The 25,715-nt window shown below is 48.0% G+C and overlaps 1 protein-coding gene across 2 annotated transcripts in view; it reads right to left on the bottom strand.

The window, feature by feature from the left end:
- The window catches only part of LOC100123902 (homeobox protein invected), a 37,241-nt gene extending 11,855 nt beyond the window's left edge, over positions 1-25,386 (bottom strand). Inside the window, exons 1-2 of one of the 2 annotated variants that reach the window (XM_001607622.6) lie at positions 24,685-25,386; positions 23,369-24,583 (exon numbers count right to left, since the gene is read on the bottom strand). In XM_001607622.6, the coding sequence (XP_001607672.2) occupies positions 23,369-24,554 (1,186 nt within the window). In that variant the 5' untranslated portion in view covers positions 24,555-24,583; positions 24,685-25,386. Of the gene's footprint in view, positions 1-23,368; positions 24,618-24,684 lie in introns of both variants that reach the window. The other variant, XM_008209161.4, reaches the window with a different exon arrangement.
- Positions 25,387-25,715: the final 329 nt, after the last annotated feature.

The following is a 25,715-nucleotide window of genomic DNA, read 5'->3' on the forward strand; positions in this document are numbered from 1 at the left end:
CGACGTAGAGAGGCTCAGACGGACACTTGAGGCCCCGGAGAGTGACAACTTTTTTTTCCGCCCATATACACGCCCGGACGCTTTTAGAGATCGACTTCTAAGCTCTCGCGCGTAGGTATATACTGTTTCTTCTCGTTATTTATAGTATACGCGTGCGCATAACGCTCGGCGAATTATTTTTATTGCGCGAGCGGCGGGAAAGTTTAAAATTGGAAATCGCCGTAAATTTCGCCAAAAGCTAGGTTGTAAACAAAAATAAAATTCGCGTGCGCGCGTACCTATCAGCGAGCAATTTTTCAGCAGCGCGTTTAGAACGCGGAAAACATTAGTATAATATACACACAGGCAGCTTTAACGGATGCTATACGTAAATACATCCACGAATTCATATACGATTATACTACGGCGTTTTATTAACGAAGGCGCATCTTTGATGAGGATTTACTCTCCCCCTTATACTGCACACGGCTTAATTTCTTGGCTCATCGAGCGAGCGCCGCGAATATGACACACATATTATCGCGTATAACGTACGCGCGACAGATGCAATCTCAATTATCACACGGAACGCATGGGTCGAAAATAGAAAAATTATTATCGATTAAAGCCTCGCGCGTGTATATAGCGTCGAGAGCATGTACACGAGAGAGTCTAGCTACACAACGTGCGATTTATATCCGTCGCTTGCACTACGTTGCAAGCTCTCGAATTAGTCGCCGCTATAGTAGTATAGTGGTCTTTACCTACCGCGTCGCGAAAATCGCGCCGAGAGATATCGCTCGGAGGTGCCAACAACTCGAGTCTTGAGCACACTTTTTGCTCACTCTCTCGCTCATTCGAGTAGTAGTCTTTCGTCAGAGCCCCGCGTAATTATAGTTAAGCACCCGGCTGAAAGCCCCTCGAGATTAAGCTATATAACACACGCGCTCGCAGAGAGCTCTCGTCGCGTCGTTTGAATATTTGATCGTCGCTCGCAGTTCACTTGTATATTGTATATACGTTTATGTGTGTATACACTGTAGTGTGCGGGTAGAGATATTCGAAGAAAGAAATCGCCTCGTTAATCGATCGGCGATTAATTCTACGGCGGACAGGATGATATAAAAATTCGGATAATAGCGCCGAAAACAAGCCCATCAACCGTATATATATACATTCTCGAAATATAATCGTAAAAGAAAATAGCCCCGGTCGTTTCTGCGGCTATACGCCAAATTATTATCCTCGATCTCTTACCTCGCTCTCTGTGTGAGGCTGTAAAGTGTAAATAATTTCACACATTACTTTGAAAAATAGCCGAAAAATCCGCGTCTCCGTGTAATATGCGCGAGGAGGCGATCGAAAAATCCACAAAATTATCGTAATTTGGCCCCGACACCAATAATCGTGAATAATAGCGCCGATATTATATAGGTGTACGCGTATGTGCGAGGCGTGGGCTCACGCGTGTAACCACAGTCCTTTGTGTGACTTACGCTGATTACCGTCTAGCTTATACGCAGCTTGACCTCTTCGCTGTAAATTTCCCGGCCCTTATTTTTCAGCTACCGGTATTTATCTCTATGCTATATTCTCACACGAAAATGTGAATAAAAATTTAAAGCGAAAAAATGGAGTAATTGTACACCGAGTGAGCGGAGCGTATATAATCTAGGATAAACTCGAGTATAAGGTTCTAACTCTCGTCTCGAATCAAACCTCTGCCGCGTATAAGCTTCTTTCGACGATGACACGGCCTCTGCGGATTAGCCGCGCGCAGGAGGAATTCGGCATCTCGAGTATCCTTCTCCATATACACACAAGCCCGAGGAATTCGCTCGTGTCTCTCTCTCTCTCTCTTTCTCTGGGCTCTGATGGACGAGACGCGCTTGTAAATTTAACACGTTCGACTCCAGCTTATACGCGCCTATGCGCGATATGTATAAAAATGAACATTTTCAATTATTGCCGCGCGCGAGTGGGAGAGAGAGAGAGAGAGAGAGAGAACTTTTTTACAACGACGGGAGGGCCTATAAACATCTCGCCCGGGCTGTGTAAAAGTGTCCGGCTGCATCAGGCACAATGCGAAGAAACTGGTTTTTCGTCTCTAAATCACTAGAGAGAGAGAGAGAGAGAGAGAGAGAGAGAGAGAGAGAGAGAGAGAGAGAGAGAGAGAGAGAGAGAGAGGCTAGTATCGTCGTGAATCCGCGAAATTTAACTGCGGCCATCAAATTTAATTGAGATATACAAAGTGAGCGTCATCGAAAACCCGCAGCGGGATTTTTCAGCATATATATCTCTGCTGCCGCTGCTGCGGACAAAGCGCGAGTGTAGTGTGTCGCCGAAAATAAACTCGTTTTATTGAATCCTTCTATAGCATATAACGTCCGTCTCTGCTCACTCTCGCTTGTATAAAATATATGCGAAACCGTATTCAGCTGATGATTAATCGCTATCAATCTCTCTCTCTCTCTCTCTCTCTCTCTCTCTCTCTCTCTCTCTCAAGAGAGAGAGAGAGAGGCCGTTTCCAATAAGCGTTAAACCAGCGCCGAATCATCGAAGGTATACAACTCTTTGAGAAAATGCGCGGGAATGCAATCTGCGTCGGGGGGCGATAAGCGTCGGCGAAATTTGAGTTAGGGCCCGCGCGCAGGCGCACTTCTAGCCCGACTTTACGAGGTTCTCGCTCCCTTCTCGGGCACAAAAAAGAAGCGCGCTCGCGGCCGGCGAAGCCAATAAAATTGCCTCGAGATGTCAACAAAACGGGCCCTTTGTGCGCCCCCGGTCGCGGACCACCAGCAGCGAAGCTACCGCGTTACAGTACTGTATAAGAGGTAATTTTTTTTTATTCTCGGTATGAAAGGAGCAAGTCGTCCTCTATTAAAAAATTAGAGCCGCGTGTGATAAACTCATCGTGAGCGTACAGCAGTATCTCTTTCCGAGAGAAAGAAAGAAGCAGCGCGAGAGAGAGAGAGAGAGAGGGAGACAGAAAAAAAGGAGTCACGGAGAGGAGCCATAAAAACGTCAAAGTTCCCCTAACCTAGAGAAACGTCTTCATTACCCGAGAGCCTCTTATATCGCGCCTCTCATATTCTTTCTTCTTCTTCTCTCTCAGCTCTCTCTCTCTGGACTTATCTGCCTCGTCACCGAAAAAATATTGTCCGCGTGTGGCCGGGGCGCAAAGGTAGTCATTTTCTGCGTTAATAGTAGAGATGGAGCTGCGCACGCGGGGAAATCATTCGAACTCCAAGAGAGCATAGAATTTAATTGCCAGGGCCCATTAGCCGGGCGAGCTCCTATATACTCGCGAGAAATGATCCGCAGGCACGTAAATTGCCGCCACCCGGTTTCAGAAAAAGAAGAGCTGCGAGAATCGCGAAGAGTAAAAGAGAGGAACACAATGCTCGCGCTTTTTACCGATTTATTTATTTCCCTCTGCGCAATCGCTCGGGGAGCTATGCAAAAGCTGCGCGAAAAATGAAAGACGAGCGGGTGGATCGCATGCTCGCTTGCTCTCGCGGTTAATAAAGAAGTCAGCGTTTTAACGCACAGCTCTCTCTCTCTCTCTCTCTCTCTCTCTCTCTCTCTCTCTCTCTCTCTCTCTCTCTTTCTGCGCGAACACAAGTACGCAATTTATGTAATTGTCTTTTTCTTCTCTGTGCGGCTGCCGCCGCCGCTGCCGTTGCGGCTCTGTCGAGAAAGCAATGCGCGTTTTTTATCCCGTCTTTACGAGGCGGCCACTTATGACTACTTGATACGAACGACTGCGCGCGAGCGGGATGTGAGGAAGAAGAAGGGAGAGAGAGAGAGAGAGAGAGAGAGAGAGAGAGAAAGCGAAAGGCGGCCGTAATTAAAACGTACAATCAGCCGGCTAATTTGTCCTCCAGCGCATTAATAAAACTATTTTTAGTATACGCGCGGTGCAGCGCGCCGCCCGCTAGGGTTCCGTCTTCCGCGTGCGCGCATGTGTGTAGTGAGCTTTTACGCGAGTCGTGGGCGATTATGTGTGCGTACAAGAGACGAAATTGTAAAAATCTCCCAAAGCAGAGCCAAATGAAGCACAGTGAGCGGGCCCGTTTAGCGTTGAGAAGCGCGAGAGGGAGAGAGGGGAACACACAGCTGAGACGTATTGAATCGTCAAAACTGTAACCGGAGGCAGCGACCGGTTCTCTCTCTCTCTCTCTCTCTCTCTCTCTCTCTCTCAGCCTTTTAGGACGCGCTCGCTCACTCAATTGAGCGATACGCGATCGGCCACACACGAGCTGATGTGCTCTTCTCTCTCTCTGCGCACGCGAAACCTCCGACCTATTGTCCCCCGTCTCTCTCACTCACGTTATTATTATTATTATTTCTGCGACGCTTTATGCAGCCTGTCCAAATTGCTTTTTGTCGCGCGCGAGTATATTATGCAAAAAAATGAGAGTGGAACAGCGTCGCGCGTAATTTCCTTTGTCTTGATCTAATTATTGCGTGTGTCTATGTGTGTGTGTGTGTGTGTAATGAAAAACGAGGGAAAACCAAACACTCGATCCACGAGAGAGCATCCTGGCGCCAGTCGGCGACAATGTGACAGAAGCACCTCGGCACTCTGATGTTGTCCCAACGGCGCCGCCGAGTGTTTACACAAGCTGCATCAGCCTTCTTTTTAATCCATCAATTTGCACATTTCCGACACTCTATATATTGTACTTAATCGTTCGCGATACACGATTCTTCTCATTCTACTCGCGCACACTCGGTATATACAGGCCTCCAATCGAGTCGTAAAATGAGAGGAGAGTATAAAGCTCGGGAGCAAAAAGCGCGGGAGAGATGGGACGCGACTCGATGACGAGAACTACTGTCGTATTACGAGTAGCGTGAAGCACGCACCGCGGAGAGCTTATGGAGCTTTGCGTACAGAGCAAGTGCAGAGTATATACGTGTATATACATATTACACACACGCGCGTCCGCGGGTGTGCGAGTCGGTGTGCGCGAGTCGCGAAGCAAAAGAGAGAGAGAGAGAGAGAGAGAGACCGGGGAGTGCCTTGGCGCAGGACGCGGACCACCCACACGGGACCACCGTGCTAGCCCCCTGGCATACATTAGCTGCTCTCGACTCTCTCTCTCTCTCTCTCTCTCTTTGCCGAAAACTGCCATATACACACACAAATACACACACATGCATCGGCTCTTTCATCCTCTCTCTCGTTCTCGATCGCCATTAGACACCCGTTTAATTAGCATTTGATATAGGCGGCCGCGGACAATCGTCGCGCGGCACAGCCGTGCTTTCGAGTAAAAAAGGAAGCTCGTACACACACACGTACACACACACACACAGAGTCGTATAAATATTTATCGATCGCGCATGCTGATCACCCGGCCTTTTTTACCATCATCCATCCACGCGCACCGATCGATGTCCCGATGCGCGTTAGATCGATGCAAGAGAGATCACCGCAACGCAACGCAAAAAAAAACATGACGTCACGGCTATTTTCGGGGGAACAGAGCGAGCGAGAGATTGACTTGTCAGCGCGGAGTGGACTCGCGCGTGAATCATATAACGAGCGCGTGTAACTTTCCGGCTGAGCGAACGCGTCGATCAAAAACCATCTCTCGTTGAGGAGAGCGAAAAATATCGGAATTTATAAACGTTATGTATATAGCGGCGGTGAGTTATTTTTTCGAATTACGGAGTATCAATCAGGGACGCGAGAGCCGAGGCGAGATCGATAGCGAGTCGTTATATGTGTATGGATTGACGACTTTATTTTCTTACGCATATATATAAGCGTGAGAGGAGCCGAATTGATTACAAATTATTCGCCGATCCTCGCATTTGTATTTTTATATATATACAGTCGGGTAGAGGGTATCGCATGACACTTTGAATATCATACCGATGCGGTCTGTGGCTTTCTCTTTCGAAATATATTATACGCGCGTGTGTGTGTGTGTGTGTGTCACATTGTCCCGAGACGCGGTCAATCCATCACGCGATGCCCCGAGAGACGAGACGCACGAAATTCTTATATACGTTTTATTTTGAAATTTGCTTATAATAATCCTATGTCAATTAAGGCGAAAAACGCCCGCGGCTGCATACGCGGTTCATTATGAATAAAGCCTGTCGATCAAAGCGAGTCTCTCCACTTTTGTACCACAATCGCGTGTATACACTATACATAGTATACATACTAATGATGATTTGCCTTTGGGCAAGGTCAGCTCCTTCTTTCGCACGAGATCCACACAGTACACGCTGGTTCATTATATAGGATAAGGCTTATCGATGCCGAATGCTCGCATTCGTCACGTGCGCGCACCGGAATTCGCTATGCGATATAAAAGCCATTTTTCAAGACAACATTCCAGAAAATTCTTCCCTCATCTTCCTGTATACTTATACACTATATAAACTCTCACTGCAGCTCTCGCGTCTATTAAACCAGATTTTCGTCGCTGCTGCTCTTTTTTCTCCTCCGCGGAATTATAAACGCCGTTCATTTGCACCGCCGGAGAGCTCGGGGCTAATTATGGCTCGAGCTACTCCGATTCCAGGTATATGTATATACAATATATATATATATATATATATATATATATATATATATATATATACACCGAGAGAGACTCGAATAATTTCGATCCCCGTCGTAAAGCAGCTCGAGAGATTCCGCGATTCAGCGAAATCGTTCTCGGTACACACTCCAAACTCACCCATACTGCATCAGTACATTCGTGTGTGTGTGTGTGTGTGTGGCAAACTCACCTGAAACAAAAAGAGCAAATAAATCATTAGAAACGCAGTAGTATGTATAACACGAGAAATCATTTATTCATGCGGAGGTAGAGCGAAAAAAAAGGTAAAGCTCCGTTAAACCGCCGAGTTTCGCCTTATACAGTGTGTCTGTAAGAGTCGCGGTTGTTGCTGTTTTTTTTTCGACAATGAACACGTCATTTCATTAACACTTTAATTAGCCGCTATTAAAGGCCTAATACGCCATACACACTGAAGAAATAAGGAGAGTGAGAGATCGCGCGGGGGAGATGAGATGCACGAGAGAGACTGAATTACGCGAAATAATTAGCGTTTCACGGTCCATAAAACGCTGTCCGAAAGAGAAAGAGAGAGAGAGGGACGCATAATAATAATATCGCTCACGTGCTCGCGCGCGTGTTTATATGGTCATCCCGAGTTTGGTCAAAGGCTGCTGGCGTGTAGTTTTCCGTGAGCTGCTTTAATTGCGCTTTTTTGCAAGTCTGATGATTCGAGGTTATTTAAAAGAGCAGCGCATGTCTGGTCACTCCGTCTGCATCTACTGATCGTCTAATCCCTCGTAGCTTCGAAATTGCGCACACAGGCGCTAAAAAGTCCTAAGGATCTCGCGGCTCTAGGAATGCATTAATCAAGCCGGAACGACGATTTTATCGAAGAGCATCAACGCAGAGAGAGAGAGAGAAGTCGTCAAAGGCTCTTCGATAAAAAGTTTAATTACGCTCTTCCTGTTTTAACGCGCGCGCAAGCGCAAGCGAAAGAGAGAGAGGGAGAGAGAGAGAGAGAGAGAGAGAGAGAGAGAGAGAGAAGGAAACGCGCAATTAGAACGTAAAGGGCCTTTCGCGTATACGTACACACACACTCGCGTCTTCATTTTCTCGAGTCGAGCATCGCGAGCACATCAGCGACAATGATTTCTAGGGGAAAATAAATTTCATATTGTGTATAATAGCCCTGGTGCAGAAAACGACTATATGTATAATATACGCGTTTTATAATGACCGGCGGTTACTTGGTTACCTAGAGGATCGATGATCATTTCGCTTTGTTAAATTGCTGGTTACATTCGCGGTGTCTATAATGAATGTGCTTAGAGCTGAGGGAACGAGTGTTTGCTTTGGAGATATCTTCGAGGAGCCGCATTGTGTGTATTATATATATATATATATATATATATATATATATATATATATATATATATATATATATATATATATTGCAATAACATATAACGATTATAAATAATTTGTTCTATACTCGGGTTTATCGAAGTTTCGTTCGAGATAAGAAGCTGTGTGTACAGTAAAATCTTAATCTACGTATACAGAGCGACGAAGTGGAGCCTCTCCTCGGGGCACACCTCAGCGCGAGCGCAGTCGAAAAGAAAACGAGGTCAGAGTTAAGTGAATGAAATAGCTGCGGTTAAGAGAGTCGAGTCTGGGTGTATATACGGCTTCTTTTCAGGGCTACTACTGTACTCTGCGTTTCTCCAGTGTATTACGTATTACGTATACTGTGTATACGCATTATATGGGCATAATATACAAGGTATATAAAGAGCCCAAGCAGATGACAGGAATTTTACGCAGACACGGTGTGGGCTCATTGTTTCCGGTCAGGAAGTGGGTGGAGACGCGCAGGTGATGACATATGGACTGTATCTTATTGCTTCTCCTGATGAGCACGAGTGAGAGAGGAAAAATGGAGCGAGTTTTATTGCGCCGATGTTATGGCTATATAATTTTCGAATATATTCGCGGCCAGACGTATTCACCGCTAATGTGCACTATGTGAGCTATACAATGTATGCGTTGTGTATAAACGCACGTAATGCTGGTTTTTTTTCGAGCAGCTTTCTAATGCTTCGTTATATCGTAAATCACGGAGTCTGTATGTCGGTAAAATCGTCATCCGAGAACTGAAAAAGCGTGTGGTTATATAGGCGTGGGACGTGGAGTAAATTTTGAGTGAAATTTACGCACTGCTTTATGCTGGGAGACATTCGGTTGAAAATTCTCAAAATTTAGTTGACAACAGCGGCTGACCTAATTTAATCGATATGATCGTACCAAAAAAAATCAAAAGATTTTCCTCGCATACGCTACAGCTCCTCCCGGCACTTGCACGCGTAATAAAATCTCCCGGATCAATAATGCATAAGCTTCATTTTTTTGTCGTCGCCTCCGCCGCTCTATAGCTCCCTCTAGCCGTTGGGGAATAGCAGTAGCCTCTCTTTCTCTCTCATACACACAACGGTTCAACGTCCAGCCGCAGCGGCCGCAGCGCAGCGGGGAAAATATCGAACGGTCCGCTTAGCCGCGTCGAGTATATAGTAGGAAGGGACTATTATTACCCGATATATACGTGTGTATATGCGCGCTCGAGTGTATAGAAGAGCGAAACAGGTGGCGCGTGCGTCGAATTTACGACTGGCCCGGTATACCTGAGTATTTTTTCGGAAAACAAGCGCGACGAAAAGAGGCTTATCGGAAGAGATGTCCCATGCTGGGACGTTGTATACTATATACTCTACCGTCTTCTCTTTTCTCTCTTTTTTTATTTACGACGTGTTCGCTACCGGAGATGGTGCAAGTGTCGCGCGAGCATCGATCGAGGAAGGAAGGAAGGAAGGCGGAGGAGGTGGAGGAGAAGACGAGGTTCAAAGAGTTCGCGGGAAAGAGAGAGAGAGAGAGAGAGAGAGAGAGAGAGAGAGAGAGAGAGAGAGAAGGACGAGAGAGCAGAACGCGCTCGCGCTCTCTGTGTTTCGTCGTAACTCAAGTCTAGTTAAGGGAGCCATAATTCAGGGGATAGCAGGCACCGACTCGTCGTTTACTTCAAACGGCCCATAAATTACGACGTTTTAATTTCGCGATATTAACTATACGAGCCTACTTTTTCTTCCACGACCTGCACGCTGAGACCTATACGTTGTGTATAATAAACTCTTTTTTGCCGATTAAAAATCGAACGCTATAAGTAGACCGACGACGACGTATTATTCGTCGCGTTCGAACTTTGTCGCGTCCGGTTAGAGAGAAGGATGGTGATTTCTCAGGCTTGATGAATATCGCTTAATTACACAATGTTAGAAAATTGATTATCCCCCGATTGAGAGGAAAAATTAATCCGCGAAACGTAAAGAAAACGATTCACTCAAGAGCCGAGCGATATTTTCGTCATGTTCACACCTGGCCCCGTAAGAACTGGTAGTTACGTTTACGAGCGCGAAATCGGGAGAAAAGAGAGCTCGAAGCGTATACGTGAGCAGCAGCAACGGAGTAAAAAGCCCCCCTCTCGGAGGTGAAAAGAAACGAAAAGGTGTGTACGCAAGAAGAGCCGCTGGCTTCTTTAGCGAGTCAAATTTGTTCGTTTTCGTGGTAATTACGTATGGAACTGGGCGCGGACGAGAGCCGCGCGACGAATTTTAATTAGAGCCCGTGGACGACCACGAGAAATTCCCCGAAATTATAAAGAGAGACGACGACAGCGAGGTATGTGTGTGTGTGTGTGCTTTTGAAATTGCCTTATGCGTGTCATTATCTCGTCCGATGGGTAATTCGCGATCGGGTCTTATTTTCCGCGAGTGTATAGTTGGTTATAGGCCTGTGGAGTAGATTTGCATGCTAATTGCAATAACGAGAGTCTACTTCGCCGCGGCGATACATCATCCGGCCGGCGCTGGGTTTGGAGCTTTGACGTGGCTTCTTATTTATTTTGCTGTCTCTGAGCCAGTGGGTGTGGGTATTTAGGTAAACATATTCGCCGTTAATTTTACGGTCTCTTTATACATAATGTGTGAGACTTTCTTATCCGTCAAGCAGCGCACACACACACACACACACACACGCGCATCAGGATTTTTCAAGGCCCCGCGTCGTTGCTGTCGTATAATTAGCATTTTTCCCTTAATGTCCCTCGTCTTTTTGCATAGCTCTCGGCGCAGTTAATGAAGGTGTTTTCAGCTCTCGTTTTAAAATCATTATACCGAACACGATACATACCTATGCGCTGCCTTGAACGAATATCGCTCCCGAATTCAAAATTCCCGCGCTTAGCGGGGTTAAAATTCCAAACTCAGCGTAGACGGTAAATCAATCCAGCGCGGAATTGAATTATGCCATAGAGGTATTACAGTCTGCAGGTGTTGCGCGCAGCTCTCTCTCTCTTCGGTAGTAAGACGCGGACTTTACAGCGTCGAACCTCTGAACCCGCGAGAGAGTCCGCGCGCACGCACGCGATACGCCGCGCTTTTTCTCTCTCCGTCTCTCGGGAAGAAACGCAATTTGGCGGCAGCTTTTGTGCTTCGGGCTTTACCGCTATATACAGGGAATATTTCTCGCCGACGAGACGAGACACTTGGAGAAAGAAACGAGGTCTAATCTAAGTGATCGATAGACATTCGGCGCTCCTTATTGCGCGGCTATATATACACTGCACACTCGCGCACTTCGGGGCTTTCGCGTCACACAGACAGGCGCACACATAGAGCGAGAGCGAGCTGCAAGGGTATATAGCGACTGCTGCTGCCGTGTCGACTTGGGTGGTCCGTCGTGGAAGGGACCGCACGCAGCGGCCTGCCCCCACCAGAAAAACGCTACACAACTTCGCCTCTCCCATAGCGCTCGCGCGCCGCTGGTACATACTATATACTCGCGGAGTAGCAGACCGACCGGCAACACACCACGTCCTGCAGGCTGCTGCTGCTGCACACGCGCCCTCGACGCACACGCATATATAGCTATATGTGTATATATATATATATATATACATATATATATTCGCCTTAGCGCGGCGGTATATGGAATATCTCTCAATCTAGGCGGGCGAATTCCGCTGCAGTTGCGCGCCAAGCGCGAGCGCTCGCGTTTATAAGCCAGTGTGTGCGTGTGTCTGTGTGTGTGCGGAGCAGAAGCGAACCCTTCACTCATTTTCAGACGTTAATGATCGAGCGAGCTTTGTCGCGCGTAACCGCTCGCGTTCTCGTGCTTATGGGGTATACATTGCTGAATATATATTTTTATTATTTATTTAAATTATCGTGATGTGCGTATAACGTAAGACAGTGTGCGTGTGTGCGTCGTCGATTATAATCCCATCGAAAACTACGGAGATTTTTCAAAGCGGCCGTGAGCTGCGCATCTATCACGTGCGCACGCGAGTAGCATCATTTCCTTTTACAGCTCGACTGTACTCGCATAACAGCGGCGATCTCGCATGATTCATTAAGATAAATCATATAAATAAAAGCAAACCACAAAACGAACGTGAAAAGACGTCGGTAGATTGCTCTCTCTCTCTCTCTCTCTCTCTCTCTCTCTCTCTCTCTCTCTTTTACTTGCGTAGTAGCAACAGCGGCGGCAACACGTATCTTTCTCTCTCGCGCGAGTCAAGGCCTAAATCGTCATGAAAAGGAGGGAATAGCTCTTTCTCGCATATACGCGGATGATCTTGCGGTCGGCAGCAGCAGCGGCGATGGGTCAAAGAGAGCCGCTGATTAAACGCTTCTCTTTACCGCAGCGCGAGTACGTATAGCTGCGTGCAACTTGTGCGCAGCATAGGCGCGAGAAAATCAGGGGATAGAATAATTACGATTCAGCGAGCGCGTCATTTCTATCGTTTTGCGCGTACGTTGAGGTGCCTGGAGGCGCTTTCGATAAGACTCGATGCGATTTGGTCTGGTGTGAAGTGAAAAAATGTTCGCGAAAGGCAGTAAAAATGAATTTCTTTCTCAGACGTATACCCTCGACTCGAAGCTTCGGGATATTCTTATAAACAGCACACGGCAGCAGCGGCGGGAACCCGTTTATCGAACTGGAGTAGAGTAGCTTGACCCGGCAATTAGAAGTTTATAGCCGTTCCTTCCGTATCTCTATATAAAGTTCCCACAGAGAGTCAATTACACATCTCTAATGCGCTTGCTTGACAAAAACGCGGCTTAATTGCAGCCCGCCGCGTAATTTAATTCACAACAATTAGAAATTGAATTTTATCATCGCAGAGGTGCACTTTGAGCTTTTACGACTCGTTTCCATCATTTTCTTCCTTCTTATTATTTTTTTGTATTACATAGAACATCGTCATTACCCGCGGCGGGCTTCCCCTTTTAATGCGATTTTTAATAGAACGAGAGAGCTTTAATGCCTAAGGGAGAAATACTTGAAAAATCTCGATCGATGCCGTCAGTCTCTCATTAGCGGCGAGAAATTTGTCTAACGAGCTGCAGTGCGCGCGCAAAACGTTTCAATCGAACTGCAGCAGCAGCAGCTAAGGAAAAGCCGTCGCGTCGCGGCCGAGAAAGTGCCGATGACAAAACATAGCCGCTATATATATTAGTGGCTCTTTTAAGAGAAAGCTCGATCGACCACCGCGACGATTCCCGGATAGTGCGTCTATACGTGCTGCGCTATGGCCTCGCGAATGTGCGCTAATTGAGCCGCGCAAGCGCATACGCCGAAGTCGTAAAATTCGAAATATGAGAGAGAAAGATCGTTTCGCGGTATTATACTCTCTTGTGAGAGGGAGTAAAGGGGCAGTTAAAATAGGCTATCGGCATAACGTCGAACTTGACTTCCGATGTGTCTCTCGTGGGTGGCATGGCGCCTGTGAATGCATTTATTGTATACTGCTCGCGATATCGATTTTCGGAGGAAAAGAATAAGGAGGCTGCGTGTAAAATTGCACGGTTTGAAAAAAATTAAAAAAAAAAAATTCTCAGCGTCGATCGTCGAGAAAAATTTGAATCGCTCAGACAATAGAGGCTACCGCTCCGTGTCGTCGCACGCGATGCGATGCACTTTTTACCTACAGCATCTCTCTCTTGGCCGAGGTTTTTTCAACGGTTTACTGGAAAACCTGGATGCGCCTTCAGGGCGATCCTTATAGCTTCTCTCTCTCTCTCTCTCTCTCTCTCTCTCTCTCTCTCCTGCTCGCTAATCGCCGTTACCAGCGCAAACGGTTACTTTGCTTAAGTACCGGGGTGTATCGAGAAAATTGTGGGTCTGTTTGCACTGTCAGGCTCAACTACGCGCAGACTGGTTTCTTCTTTGCGCCGGGACAGCCTATACTTGGTGATGCGCGGCTGCTGCTGCACTGCTGCGAAATCGCTCTATCAAGAGGGAAAGAGTAGTGCGTTGCCTGCCGCTGCTGCTGTCCGAATGTGTGTAAGATCGATCTGATCGTTTTTAGTCGATTTGGATAGATCGGCGATAGGCTTCCGAAGAGCTTCTGTTCGGCTGATATTATAATCGTGGGAATGTGTGTCTCGGTTTCTTGCGAGGATTTGCATCGATCTTATCTATCGCTTCGGAGAGAGAGAGAGAGAGAGAGAGAGAGAGAGAGAGAGAGAGAGAGAGAGAGAGAGAGAGAGAACCGGATGATTATGTCGTATACCGGTAGTAGGGAGAGAAAGCCGAGGAGGACAAAAAGTGGTACTAAATCGGATCTCTCGCGTTTAGTCGTCGTTCGATCCCGAAGGAGAATAAGGCCGAGAGACGTCGCAATTAACGCTGATAAGGACAGGCTTGATGGAGTCGTAAAAATTCCGCAACTCGGCCGTTAAAAAAAAAAGAACGAGAGTATATGGCTCGCCTTAACCCACAACGCTGTATTTCAAAATCCATATTAATTACACGCACTATTCTGCTTTGAAAACTATTTTTAACTCCGCGAGTGCGTCTATGTAAAAGAGCAGCTCTAGCACACTATACACGGGACAGCTTAATTAATAGATCGAATTCGATGAAGAGTAATATTCGAGAGAGCGAGGCTGGGACCGATCGCTCGCGCGGGCATAATATTCCACGTGGGATGTTTTCATGCTCGACAGGCGAGAAACTCTAGTCGGGTTACTCGCGCTCCAGCGAATCCCGACGGACAGCTCGTTATTTATCGCGAGCGACTCTCTCGAAGCCTGAAAGAGAGAGATGATCGGGAGCCGATAAGATCGAGGAGTGGGGGTGAAATTCAGCGCGAGAGGGGATGAGTGCACGCACACACGCCGATCACCTGTCCGGCCCTAATTGTCCGACGCCGATGACGACGCGCCGCGGTGACAAGATGGCGGTGTAATATTGCGAAATTTTTTCCGAAAACCGATCTCCTCTCGGCCGGATATCGATCGCTATTGTTACGCACGCGTAAGTTATATTCCTTGCCACTGTAATCGCTTCGAAGCATTTATACGCTGTATGTGCATGAAAAGCGTTAACGACCGGATATAAGCGCCGCGAGTGTTTTCTCGCGCACGCGAGCACCTGCGTTATAGAGAAGAAAGAGACGGCTCACCGCAAAATTGAGTGATGCAATTCGAGAACGTTGCGCGAATTGAAACGTTGTGAGTGTATACAGTGTGGGAGTTTCGATGAATATTAGTGCGGAATCACGAAGTTCGATGATGCTGCGGACTCGTACTTTCTCGTTAGCGCGACGTGACAAACGACGAGGGTTACTCCTGTCAATTATCCTTGCATAACGCGAATGGCTTTTCTCTTTGAATATAAATGCTGTGCGCAGACTTTGGGTGATAAATTTTCCGGCCGATGCTTATCTCGCTGTGTATAGCCTCGAGAGGTGCGATTACACAGTGACACGCGTGTGCGGAAAATATTACAAATGCACGCCGACGTGCGAATTTCAACTGTTTCCTAATAAACACAGATATAACACAAAAATGCAACATTAACCTTTCGATTTCCCACCGAAGCTATACACACACTGCACTAATGAAGCAATACAAGCGCAGCAGCGTATCCTCTAATCTCGTCCAGTCGATCGACGTAACGTCTCAATCCCGGCGCTCTCGCGCGTATTTTAATTATATTCGAGAAAAAATGTCGCGCGCGGAACACATGTCGCCCCGCCGCGGAGAATATAATATGCAAATGAGCAGCTCTCGATGTGTGTCCTTCGCGTCGAGAGTGAAACGGCCGTCGGTCAGTCTCTCTCTCTCTCTCTCTCTCTCTCTCTCTCTCTCTCTGCTCTACTAATATACTGTATAGTATTATGTAGAGGTGAGGTATTCGTATATGTATAGTGCGAAGGGTTATATATAAGGGAATTCGAAGAGCACACGGGTCGACGATCGGCTAATAGTAATAGTATATTCCGGGCCACCCTGCGAGAGAGCGAGCGGCTATCGGACCGCCGCCGCCTCTGCACATTGTGTCTTCCGCGAGTGCCTGCACTTGGGGCTTTCCGTCTGCGGTTGAGTTTACACTGTACGGGCGAATCGAGCTTTTCTCCTGCTACTTTTTACGATTCGTCGATTCTCAACCTCTTCTCACTACACCCCCTGAAAATTCACACCAGAAGTGACCTCAATACCGAGAAAACTTCAACGACCGCCTGTTCCAGTTGGACACACGGAAAGCGACCTATAGACCCATACTACACAGCGAGCATTTCGGAACCCGGCGCTCGCGGCCCTCGGGCAACATTGGCGGTGGTCGCGGTTGCTGCCCCGGGCTCATTAAAGCTAATAATGTGGATTTACTAATCTCACTCTTCTCTCTCTCTCTCTCTCTCTCTCTCTCTCGGCACAGCCGGAATTCTTCCGTCTTCTTCTTCTCCTTCTTCTTTTCGCTTAGCGCCGCGCGTCTCGAGGGCTGTCAAACGTCGGTGGGCGCGATGACTCACGTGGAACGTTTTATAGTGCAGCGTTCGTGTGTTTGTGTATGTGTGTGTGTGTATACGCCGTTATATAAAAATCGGCTCGATCAAAGCAAAGCGCGTCGCTTGAATTAATGAAGTTCCGAGCTGCGCGCGCGGCTCCTCTGCGGTATTCGCATTCGATGGATATGTAGTTCTCTCTCTCTCTCTCTCTCTCTCTCTCTCTCTCTCTCATGCGTTGTTTTTTCTTTTTTTAATGGAGCTTCGAGCCTGATGATGATGATGATGGCTGGAGATTAAATTTTATTGGCTTTACGAGCGACGATGCTTTTGATCGTATTAGCGGAGTATATAAGCGAAAAAGAAAAGTTATTATTTATAAGGAAAATTAAAAACAAACAACCGCAGCACGTGCTATCCCGACAGGTCGAACGAATGTGTGTTTCACAACGACGATAACGTCGACGAGTGTCAAGTTGGGCGAGCGAGACACGAGATATATTTCATCGATAAAATTAAGTGAAGGGAATACGGGAATGACCCCTCTAAAGGCGTATCGAATCGTTTATATTCGCTGTGTATCAAGACGCCGGCGTTGGAAAAGCCCCCGGTGTATAAATTCATTAGAACAACCCTTCTCCCCGAATACACCCCCGCGCGCCACCAGACCTATTGAATTCCAAACGTCGACTCGGGATCAAAGGGTGCTTCCAGTTTTTTTTTCGAGTCTCTTCCAAAAATTAACGACGTATCGGAGTGAAAATAACGAAAGAGTTGCGCGAGCAAACAGTAATTATGCAAGGAAATCACTTATCGACTTCCAACCGAGCCTGCACGTCGGCCTATTAATGAACTCGTCAGATTTCCGTTAAACGCTCTCTCTCTCTCGTGCGCGCCAAGTTCGCAGATTGCAGTACTGAATATCTACGAGTATTACCGGCCGTATTATTGCACGAGCGAGAAAGTTTTCCTCTCGTTTTTTTTTTGTATCGTATCGTTCGCGAGATCGATTTTTTTTTTCAAGTATGCGGTAATAGTGCGAGCTTATGAATGAAATTACATAAATTTCGAGCTAATGACCGGCGTGTATTCGAATTATTCAAATCGCGTTAGATACGGACGCGCTTTAATTATCGAGCGCGGAAAAACTAGTTTCGTCGATCGCGAGTCGATGTAGACACTTTCGATTTGAAAATATATACTATATGTACTATACAGCGACTTTGGAGACTCGCTCGAGCTGGAATGAAATGCATTTGTTTTAGCCTACAAAATAATGTTATCAGGAATAAACAAAATCAGTTGTAGCACGAGCGGACGAAGCAGCAGGTGAAACGCTATACCGCTATATGTATGGACTCGGCGCGAATATTGCTACGAGGGAAGTGGAAAAGAACCTGTGCGCCACCTATTTTCACCCGCCAGAGATATACGAAAATAAATATCTCACCTCACTTCTCGACCGTCAAAGAAAAAATCCCGTTACAACGTCCCCGCGCGCACAAAGCCACTTTTCAACAGCCTTAAAACCCCATTAAGCGTCGACGCGTAAACGGCGCTCATTGTTCGCTCTCTTTCAACTAGCTCTCTGGAGTATGTAAATTCGCGCGTAAACAGCGTCGTTTTCCCGCAGTCATAAGTCACAGCCTCCCTCCCTTGAAAAAAAAGAAGCGCATCAACGTAGCTCCTGCTCTACATATCCATACGCACTTGCTCCTGATGACCGCATCAGTCAGTCATCCCCGGGCTAATTTATAGTTGCGCTGAGAGATCGTTATTTCGGGCGTGGGTGGCCTGTCGCGTCTCCCTACTCCTTTCTTCTTTTTTTGCCGCGGCTAACTGCTTGTCTTCCGTAAAAGCCAAGCTTTCGCGCACGTATAATGTATAGCGTTTTAGACGCACCGTTAGAAAAATCTCTCGGCGACTTTTTGCCCCGGCGCATTGTCTCTGCGAGCATATCTGCAATTGTAATCGCGGCTAAGTAGATTTTTATTCGGCCGCGCGGCGCAGGAAAACATAAAGAATGCCATACGCTGCGCAGACTTTCTTCTGCTGCTGCTGTGTATAAGTAGTTAAACTGTTTCTTTAAATGCGCACAACAATGCGCAGGAATCATGATTTCAATCGCTTCCTTATTACACGCTCAACTGCCTCCGTAGTAATACCGAGAAAAATAAAAAAATTTCACGTATATAAGCGTAGGTATAAACGAAAATTGAGACGGATCGAAGCTCGAATTGCGGCTTATTAAGCTATTAATAAACAATCGTCGCATCAATCTTATTACACGCGTGCGCGTATCCCGTATTATACGACGGAGCAAGTTTCATATACATCTCGACGGACGTAGCACACACACACACACACACACAGACAGGACGCTTAAATCAGAGTAGGTGCACACTCGAGATGATTGCAATAAAGCAGCGTATAGTGTCGCGCGCGTGCTGTGCGTCTCTCCGCACACGCGACACATTCCCTTCTCTCTCTCTCTCTCTCTCTCTCTCTCTCTCTCTCTCTCTCTCTCTCTCTCTCTTCTCTGTCCATTTGTCCTCATGTGCGTGTATTATGTGTATAGGGGGAGCGTTTACGCTCTCGGATCGGCGCGCGAGCCGGCCCACGTCCTTTTCTTCTTCCGCTATATATACTCGGGGATCGTAATACACCCACGCACTCGTCGCTCACCCCCCCCCCCTCTGCGTTGTATGTATTATACGCTCGCGTTTCAATGGACGCGCGATGACAGGTCTATTTTCGGATTTGAAAAATATTGCTTGTCCTTTTGTCTTATCGACGAGGAGCGATGTAAACGAAGCTTGATGATACGTGTAATAAAAGCTCACGATTATGAACGAGCGGATTCCTCGGTCGGTAGCTGAAACGTGTGTGATGTGTCCCTCATCTCATTGGGACCAATAATCCGAGTATAAGTGTGTGTATAACCGCAGCTTTCTCGGCGGCAATTGTATTAACGCGTGTAAGCCCGCAGGAAATCGCATCCTGTATACGCGACAATTGCTTCTAATCGTCGAGCTTTCTTTTTCGGCGCTGTCGACAGCTCTCGAGTGATGGATGCGCCATTATTATTCCTTTCTTTCTTTCTCGCTTGTAATTGTGACCGATATGCATACGTTCCTTTTAAATAATTTTTCCCAATTTTTACGCAACGCGCATATAAGCATATTACAGGGTATCGCGGAGAGAGAAACGCCGGACTTTTTCGGGAAAAAATTAGCGAAATTGACTCGCAGCTCGTAACACACATCTCGCGAGAAAGGAATATAACGCAACGCGTGTGTATACGCGTCCATTAATATCAATCGCGCAAGCAGGAGCTCTCGTATACATATTCAAAAAATTCTTCGCGACTGCATGGATTTCTCTCCGTGAGATCGGTAAGTGCCGGTGTGCTATATAAGTAGGGGGTCATTTCCGACGTAATGAACCCTTTGAAATCGGTATTTGCACCGCTCGCTCTGTTACTTTGCGCGCGTTTATTGAGCGCAGCCTCCCCGACGTGAGCCGACTTCGTAATTGACTCTCTCTCTCTCTCTCTCTCTCTCTCTCTCTCTCTCTCTTGAGGCGCTATAACGTATATATATCTGTATGTACGTGTAGCTGAAAATAAGCAATCCATTCGCGTATATTTAATAATCGACGCGCGTGTGCGTATGCAAATGGCTACTGTTTCGATTTTTCGATCTCGCGCGCGATGTCGTTCCCGCCTCGTAAATTACCGGCGGCAGCGACACGTATTACGAGCTGCGCGAAAAAGCTGCTTTCTCTCGTTGCGTGTGTACTTATCGAAACGTCGACGCTCGTTTTCGATAAAAAAAAGAGGAAAAATCGGAAACTCGCTGTATATTCCAATATAGCCATTGTTCGATCTCTCTCCAACAAAAATCGACCCATTAATCAGCGCAACTCGATGCAATGAAAGAAAAAGAGACAACATTTTTCACGCCTAGCCGCAATTCGCGATTATCAGTCATTGCGCGCATTCACAGCCGAGCGAGCGCGCGGACAAGTGTCGTTTCGCACCGTATTTCACGCGCCACACCTACGCTCGCTCGTGAACAATAAGAGCTCCGTCTCTCTCTCTCTCTCTCTCTCTCTCTCTCTCTCTCTCTCTCTCTCTCTCTCTCGCGGTTCCCCGCAAGACACACGATTCTCGCTCCCATTCAAATATCATTGTCTCTCTCCGCTTATATATAGATATATAATGTATACACACTCGACGAATTCCTCTCTTCGTCGTCTCCTTCGCTGCGCATACGCACACTGCGTCCCATTGTTTTTTGGGAGCGCAACGTTATGAAATTTCGCGAGGCCGAGAGGATCGTTTTCGGAACACTTGTGTGGATACGTTTTTTTCCTCTTGTTCTCAGCCGTCGCGCGGGCTAATTTTAAATATGCTCCGGCTTTATCGATACGCGTTTCTAGTAGTGAAGCAACGAGAAGGTTGAATTTCGGGAGCAATTAGCGTCAATCGTATATACATTTCCGACATTGTCGCGAGCCGTAAGTCAACTCGAGCGCAAATTAATCGTCTCTCTCCGCGGTCGTCCGTTTATAGCGACGACGATGTTCTTTTTATTTTCCATTTTAATATTGTTTTTTCCTGGTACACATCAGCGTCGCCTGTTTTCGCACTGACTCGCGATATATAATTGATTATAAAAAGCGCGAACAAAAAGATTATCGCGCGCGCGGCGTTAGTAATCGCTGCGATAATATTTTTTTGTCCTTATACGATTCTCATAATAACGAAAAGATCAGTATATATGCGGGGAGATCCTCGCATTAATTATCCATTTCTTCGGAAAAGGAATTTCATTATAGCGGCGCACGAACTGCAGCGCATAGCTCTCTGACCAGCGATTCAACATAGAGGCTCGTGTGAAAGAGAACAATTGGCTTGTTAGATGCCTGAATTTCGTGGAACAATGAAATCGAAGACAAAAAACAGAGAGAATTGCCGTTCGCACGGCTGCAGCCGCAACGTTTACTATCTCTAATATCACCTTTTTTTCATTCAGGCTATTCTCGCGTTTGATCGTTAATTCGATTCGCTGTGTGCGCATACTCTCGTGGCTTGCTCGCAATTAAGAACTAATTGCGAGTCATGCCGTGGCTGTGTACGTACATTGTTGTAAAACGATTCGCCGAAATATGTATTTCATGAATATTCATACACACATGACGCGATTAGCCTGATATACAGGAACAATCGCGTCGGTATAAATACGTATACTCTCGGATCGGATAGTTACATATACATGCAAGAACACGTACGGACACATTGGAGCAGCGTCGTGTCTTGCGCCGGGTTTGTTATCGTGTTCAACCGCGGGGAACGAGCACCTTCGATTTAGCCTTAATAAGATCGATGGATCCCGCGAGACCGACCGATATGGAGCAGCTCGACTGAGATAGCTGAAAACAGAGCGAGAGGCTCTCTCGATCCGCGAATTAATGTCTCTTTATTTCGCCGCGGCTCGCTCGCGAGCATTTCGTTAGGCTTGATTTATCTGCGGCGGGAGAGCCTCTCTTTTTTTACTCATTTTCTCTCAGCTCTCGTTCTTACATGCATATATGCTTCTCTCCCACTTATTACGCAACAGACCGGCTTGCTTATAGGGTGACATCGACACTCTGTATTGTTTCCTGCACGAGTGTGTACATGGGTGGATTTCTTCATTGTTGCATTATGCGTACACGTATACAGTGCACGATTGGCTCTCGCGGAGAAATATTTGATGAGCGATTGATGGACAGTATAGTGGTGATAGAGGCTGTTTGTTGCATTGTATGGAGAAGAAAATAATCGCGAATCCATAGGCTCTATACGTACGTATAATGCTTTATTTACTCTGTATCAATTTTTTCCCTCTCGTGACGTCTGTTATATACTATATACGATAACATTTCACGATACTACACGCGGTGTATCCTAATTAAGACTCCAATAAAGGCATTTTTCCGAGAGACAGTGAACGCGTGTAAGTCGACCTCGGGATATACAGTCTCTCTCGCGCCGATTCGTGTCCGAAGACAAGATTAGGCGTCCAGATTGTTGCGCACATATACCAATTATACGCGAATATAATCGAGCGACTCCATCTTCCTTTCTCTCTCTCTCTCTCTCTCTCTCTCTCTCTCTCTCTCTCTCTCTCTCTCTCTCTCACTCTCGTCATGTTAATATACCGATGTAAATACTGCCGCCAGTCACGAGTGTGTATACATATAGCATCGTAGCTATATATATACCGACTCGTATATAATAATCGCCGCGACGATCTATGTACGCATATGTGGGTCCCATAATAACACTTTGAGCTCGTATGGGTCCGCGACACCCACAATGATATTACGAGATCGCGTGCGCGAGAGAGCGTTAATTCGTATGGACTAATTGCCAGAGCTTATAATATAAAGAATCGATAAGAATTTTAATAGACGGTTATGCACCGATTGTATATCGAATCGAATCATAGGAAAAATCTCGAACGTCCCCGCCGGCTCCGTATGAATAAAACGGCGAGAGACAACAGCAGCCCATTAACCCTGTTCCTATATACACTGCCGCCGTAAAGCCAAAAGGAAATCATAACAGTAAAACGCGCGGGAAGGAAGAGATAGGCCTTCTCGCTTATACGTGCGCTCCGTAAAAATAAAGCCTCCATTTTCTTATTCGGCTTGCACTGCAGTTTTACGAGCTATTATTATCCCAAAACGCAGGTGAAACCCGAGAGAGATTTCAATACTTATACAGACATATAAACGTGCATTAAACGCGCAATGCGGAATATATAAACCCTGACGATTAGCCTGACGGCTTTATCTCGCACTTTCTATTATCTTCGGGAAATTAGAATACACGCCGCGGAGAGTCTCGCGTGCAGACGCGCAAATGCCGGCTGTTTCCCACACCGCAGGTACAAGGTCTTAATTACCTTTCCTCCCGTCGAAAATTTTTCCATTTAATAAAATTTATATAAAATAAATCGAGACTCACCAGAAGAGGGTCTGTCGGAGTACCTGGTGCAGTAGACCCAAGCCGGCCACTGCATCATCTTGCCCGTCTCGCCACCGCTGGTCGAGCTGGTGGAGTTGGGCGCGGGACTGCTGGCCGGTAGACTAGGCGACACGTTCCTCGTCGAGCTCTCGGAACCGCCTCGCTCTGAGCCCTCGGACGAGCTCTCGGCGAGGTCGGCTTTGCTCAGATCGATCGGCCGATGCGACGCGCCGAGCTTGTTCTTCGGCCGGGACTTCTTCAGCGAGATCGGATCCGTTATCCGCCTGCCAAAGTCCGCCTTCAGGATGTTGTCTATGCTGAACTTCAGACTCGCTTGGTGCTGGCTGTTGTTGTTATTGTTGTTGTTGGCGTTGCTGTTGTTGTTGTTGGCAGTGCTGTTGGAACAGGCTCCTCTGCCGTTGAGGAGCAGCTGCTGTTGGTGCAGGTGGTTGTTCTGCTGCTGTTGCTGCTGCTGCAGTGGCGAGGAGTCGTGGTCCTCGCGCTGGAGAATCATCTTGACCGAGAGCCTGTGCTGGTGGACCATAGTCGCGGGTAGCTGCTGGTGGGCCAAGTGAGACAGCGGATGCAGACCCGTCGGATGCAGAATCGGCTGCTGCTGCTGCAAGCTCGAGACCGTCATGGCCGAGGGAGGCGAGAGCGAGAGCCTCGTGACGACTGGCACGCTGATCGGCGTCCTGTGCGGGTAGAGCTCGCTGTGACCCAGACCGTGGCTCTGCAGTCTCGTAGGGTAGTCCAGAGGATACCTGGCGTCCGGGGCGAATTCCGGCCGTCCCGGCGAGGACGCCGTCATGCTCGAGGACGCCGGTGACCTCACCGACGAGGCACTGGGCGAGGACGCCCTCTGACTGTATCCCGGCTGGTTGTAGGACGACTCGGTCGAGCTCGCGGGTGACGGCGTCCGCGAGACGACGAGCCTGACGGACCCCGGCTCCTTGTCGTTCGTGGGCTCGAGATCCGCGAGCGTCGGCGGAGGCTCGTTGCCCACGCTGAGCACCTCGCTGGTGTCGCTCTCGCAGTCGCTGTCCTTCGACTCCGTCTCGAGGTGACGGCTGCGCTTCTCCTCGCGGCTACACTTCTCGTCCACGTCCGGTTGATCCTCGTGCCGACACTTGAGCCGCGGCAGACGCGACTCCGGCGAGCTCGATATCCACGGGCTGACTGACATTTTCGGCGGACGACGTGTGCGACTCACTACTGCAACCGCGTTTTCATGGCTTTTCTCACCGACCTGTGTGTTTGTTCGCGTGTGACGCTCTTCGCGGACGCTAGCGATAGTGTTGCAGTCGATAACTTACGCTAAACAAGTCCCGCGTCGACGCACTGGCTCCGCTTCCATCTCACTGTTTCTCTCCGTTTCGAGTGTGCTGAACTGCGTTACTCTTTTCTCGCGCACAGAAAACGATCGCTTTATACTGGCAGTCCAGCGTGTCCCAAAACTCACTGTCTCGTCGTTGCTACGTCAACGTGGAGCAACAAAAGCTCGGCTGATGCACGGCGGCGTCGGCCATGATATATTCACTCGGTGCACTTGACGACGAGGGTAAACAAAGTCTAGTTGTAGTCTGGCACACTCGCGTATGTCGTGTATAGAGCAACGGCGACGAAGAACGAGAAGGCACTGCTTTGTCACAAAACTATGCGAAGCCAGCTGCAGCCGGCGGCGCGCGAAAGTCGCGAGCCGGGCGCGGTGTACGTGGCTGTGTCGACAGCGGCGGTGTGTGTTCCTCGTGGACCGGCTGCCTGTCCAGTTGCTTGCCGCGGCGCGTCTGCGGCTCCGCCGGCTCGGAGGGCAGGCGAGTGGGCGGTGCGGAGGCGTCTCACTTGTCGTCTCGGCCCCCTACCGGTCTCACCGACCAATGGGAGCTCGCGGCTGTCTCGACATCTGGCTCGGCTCCGCCCCCGGGAGTCCGAGATTGGCTGACAGCGTTGCGCGGTCACCCCCACTACGAGATTGGGAGCCGCCGGCTACCCCCACCACTGGCTGTGTCTCACTCCAGCCGGGAGGCGAGTGGCGCTGGCTGTCCTCGTCGTCTGCTACGCTGAGGTTTCTTCCCACTCTCTCGTGCGCTAGCAGCTCCCTGACGGGGGGAATCCCTCTTCTTTATCGCTCGCGCGTCCTGCAGCCGCGCGTATAGTCCCTTTTGCTATCTCGTCGTCCTTTTTCTCGCTCGCTCTCTCTCTCTCTCTCTCTCTCTCTCACTCTCGTTCGAAACCGCGCGCTCGAGCGCATTCAGTTACACGCCGCGCGCGCGCGCTTAAGTAGGAATTATATGTTTTGCAACGTCGCGTGTGGCCAACTGCTCCCACCAGCTTTTCATCTCCGCGC

This window comes from Nasonia vitripennis, chromosome 5 (genome assembly GCF_009193385.2).
Source record: "Nasonia vitripennis strain AsymCx chromosome 5, Nvit_psr_1.1, whole genome shotgun sequence".
Classification (NCBI taxonomy): Eukaryota; Metazoa; Arthropoda; class Insecta; order Hymenoptera; family Pteromalidae; genus Nasonia; species Nasonia vitripennis.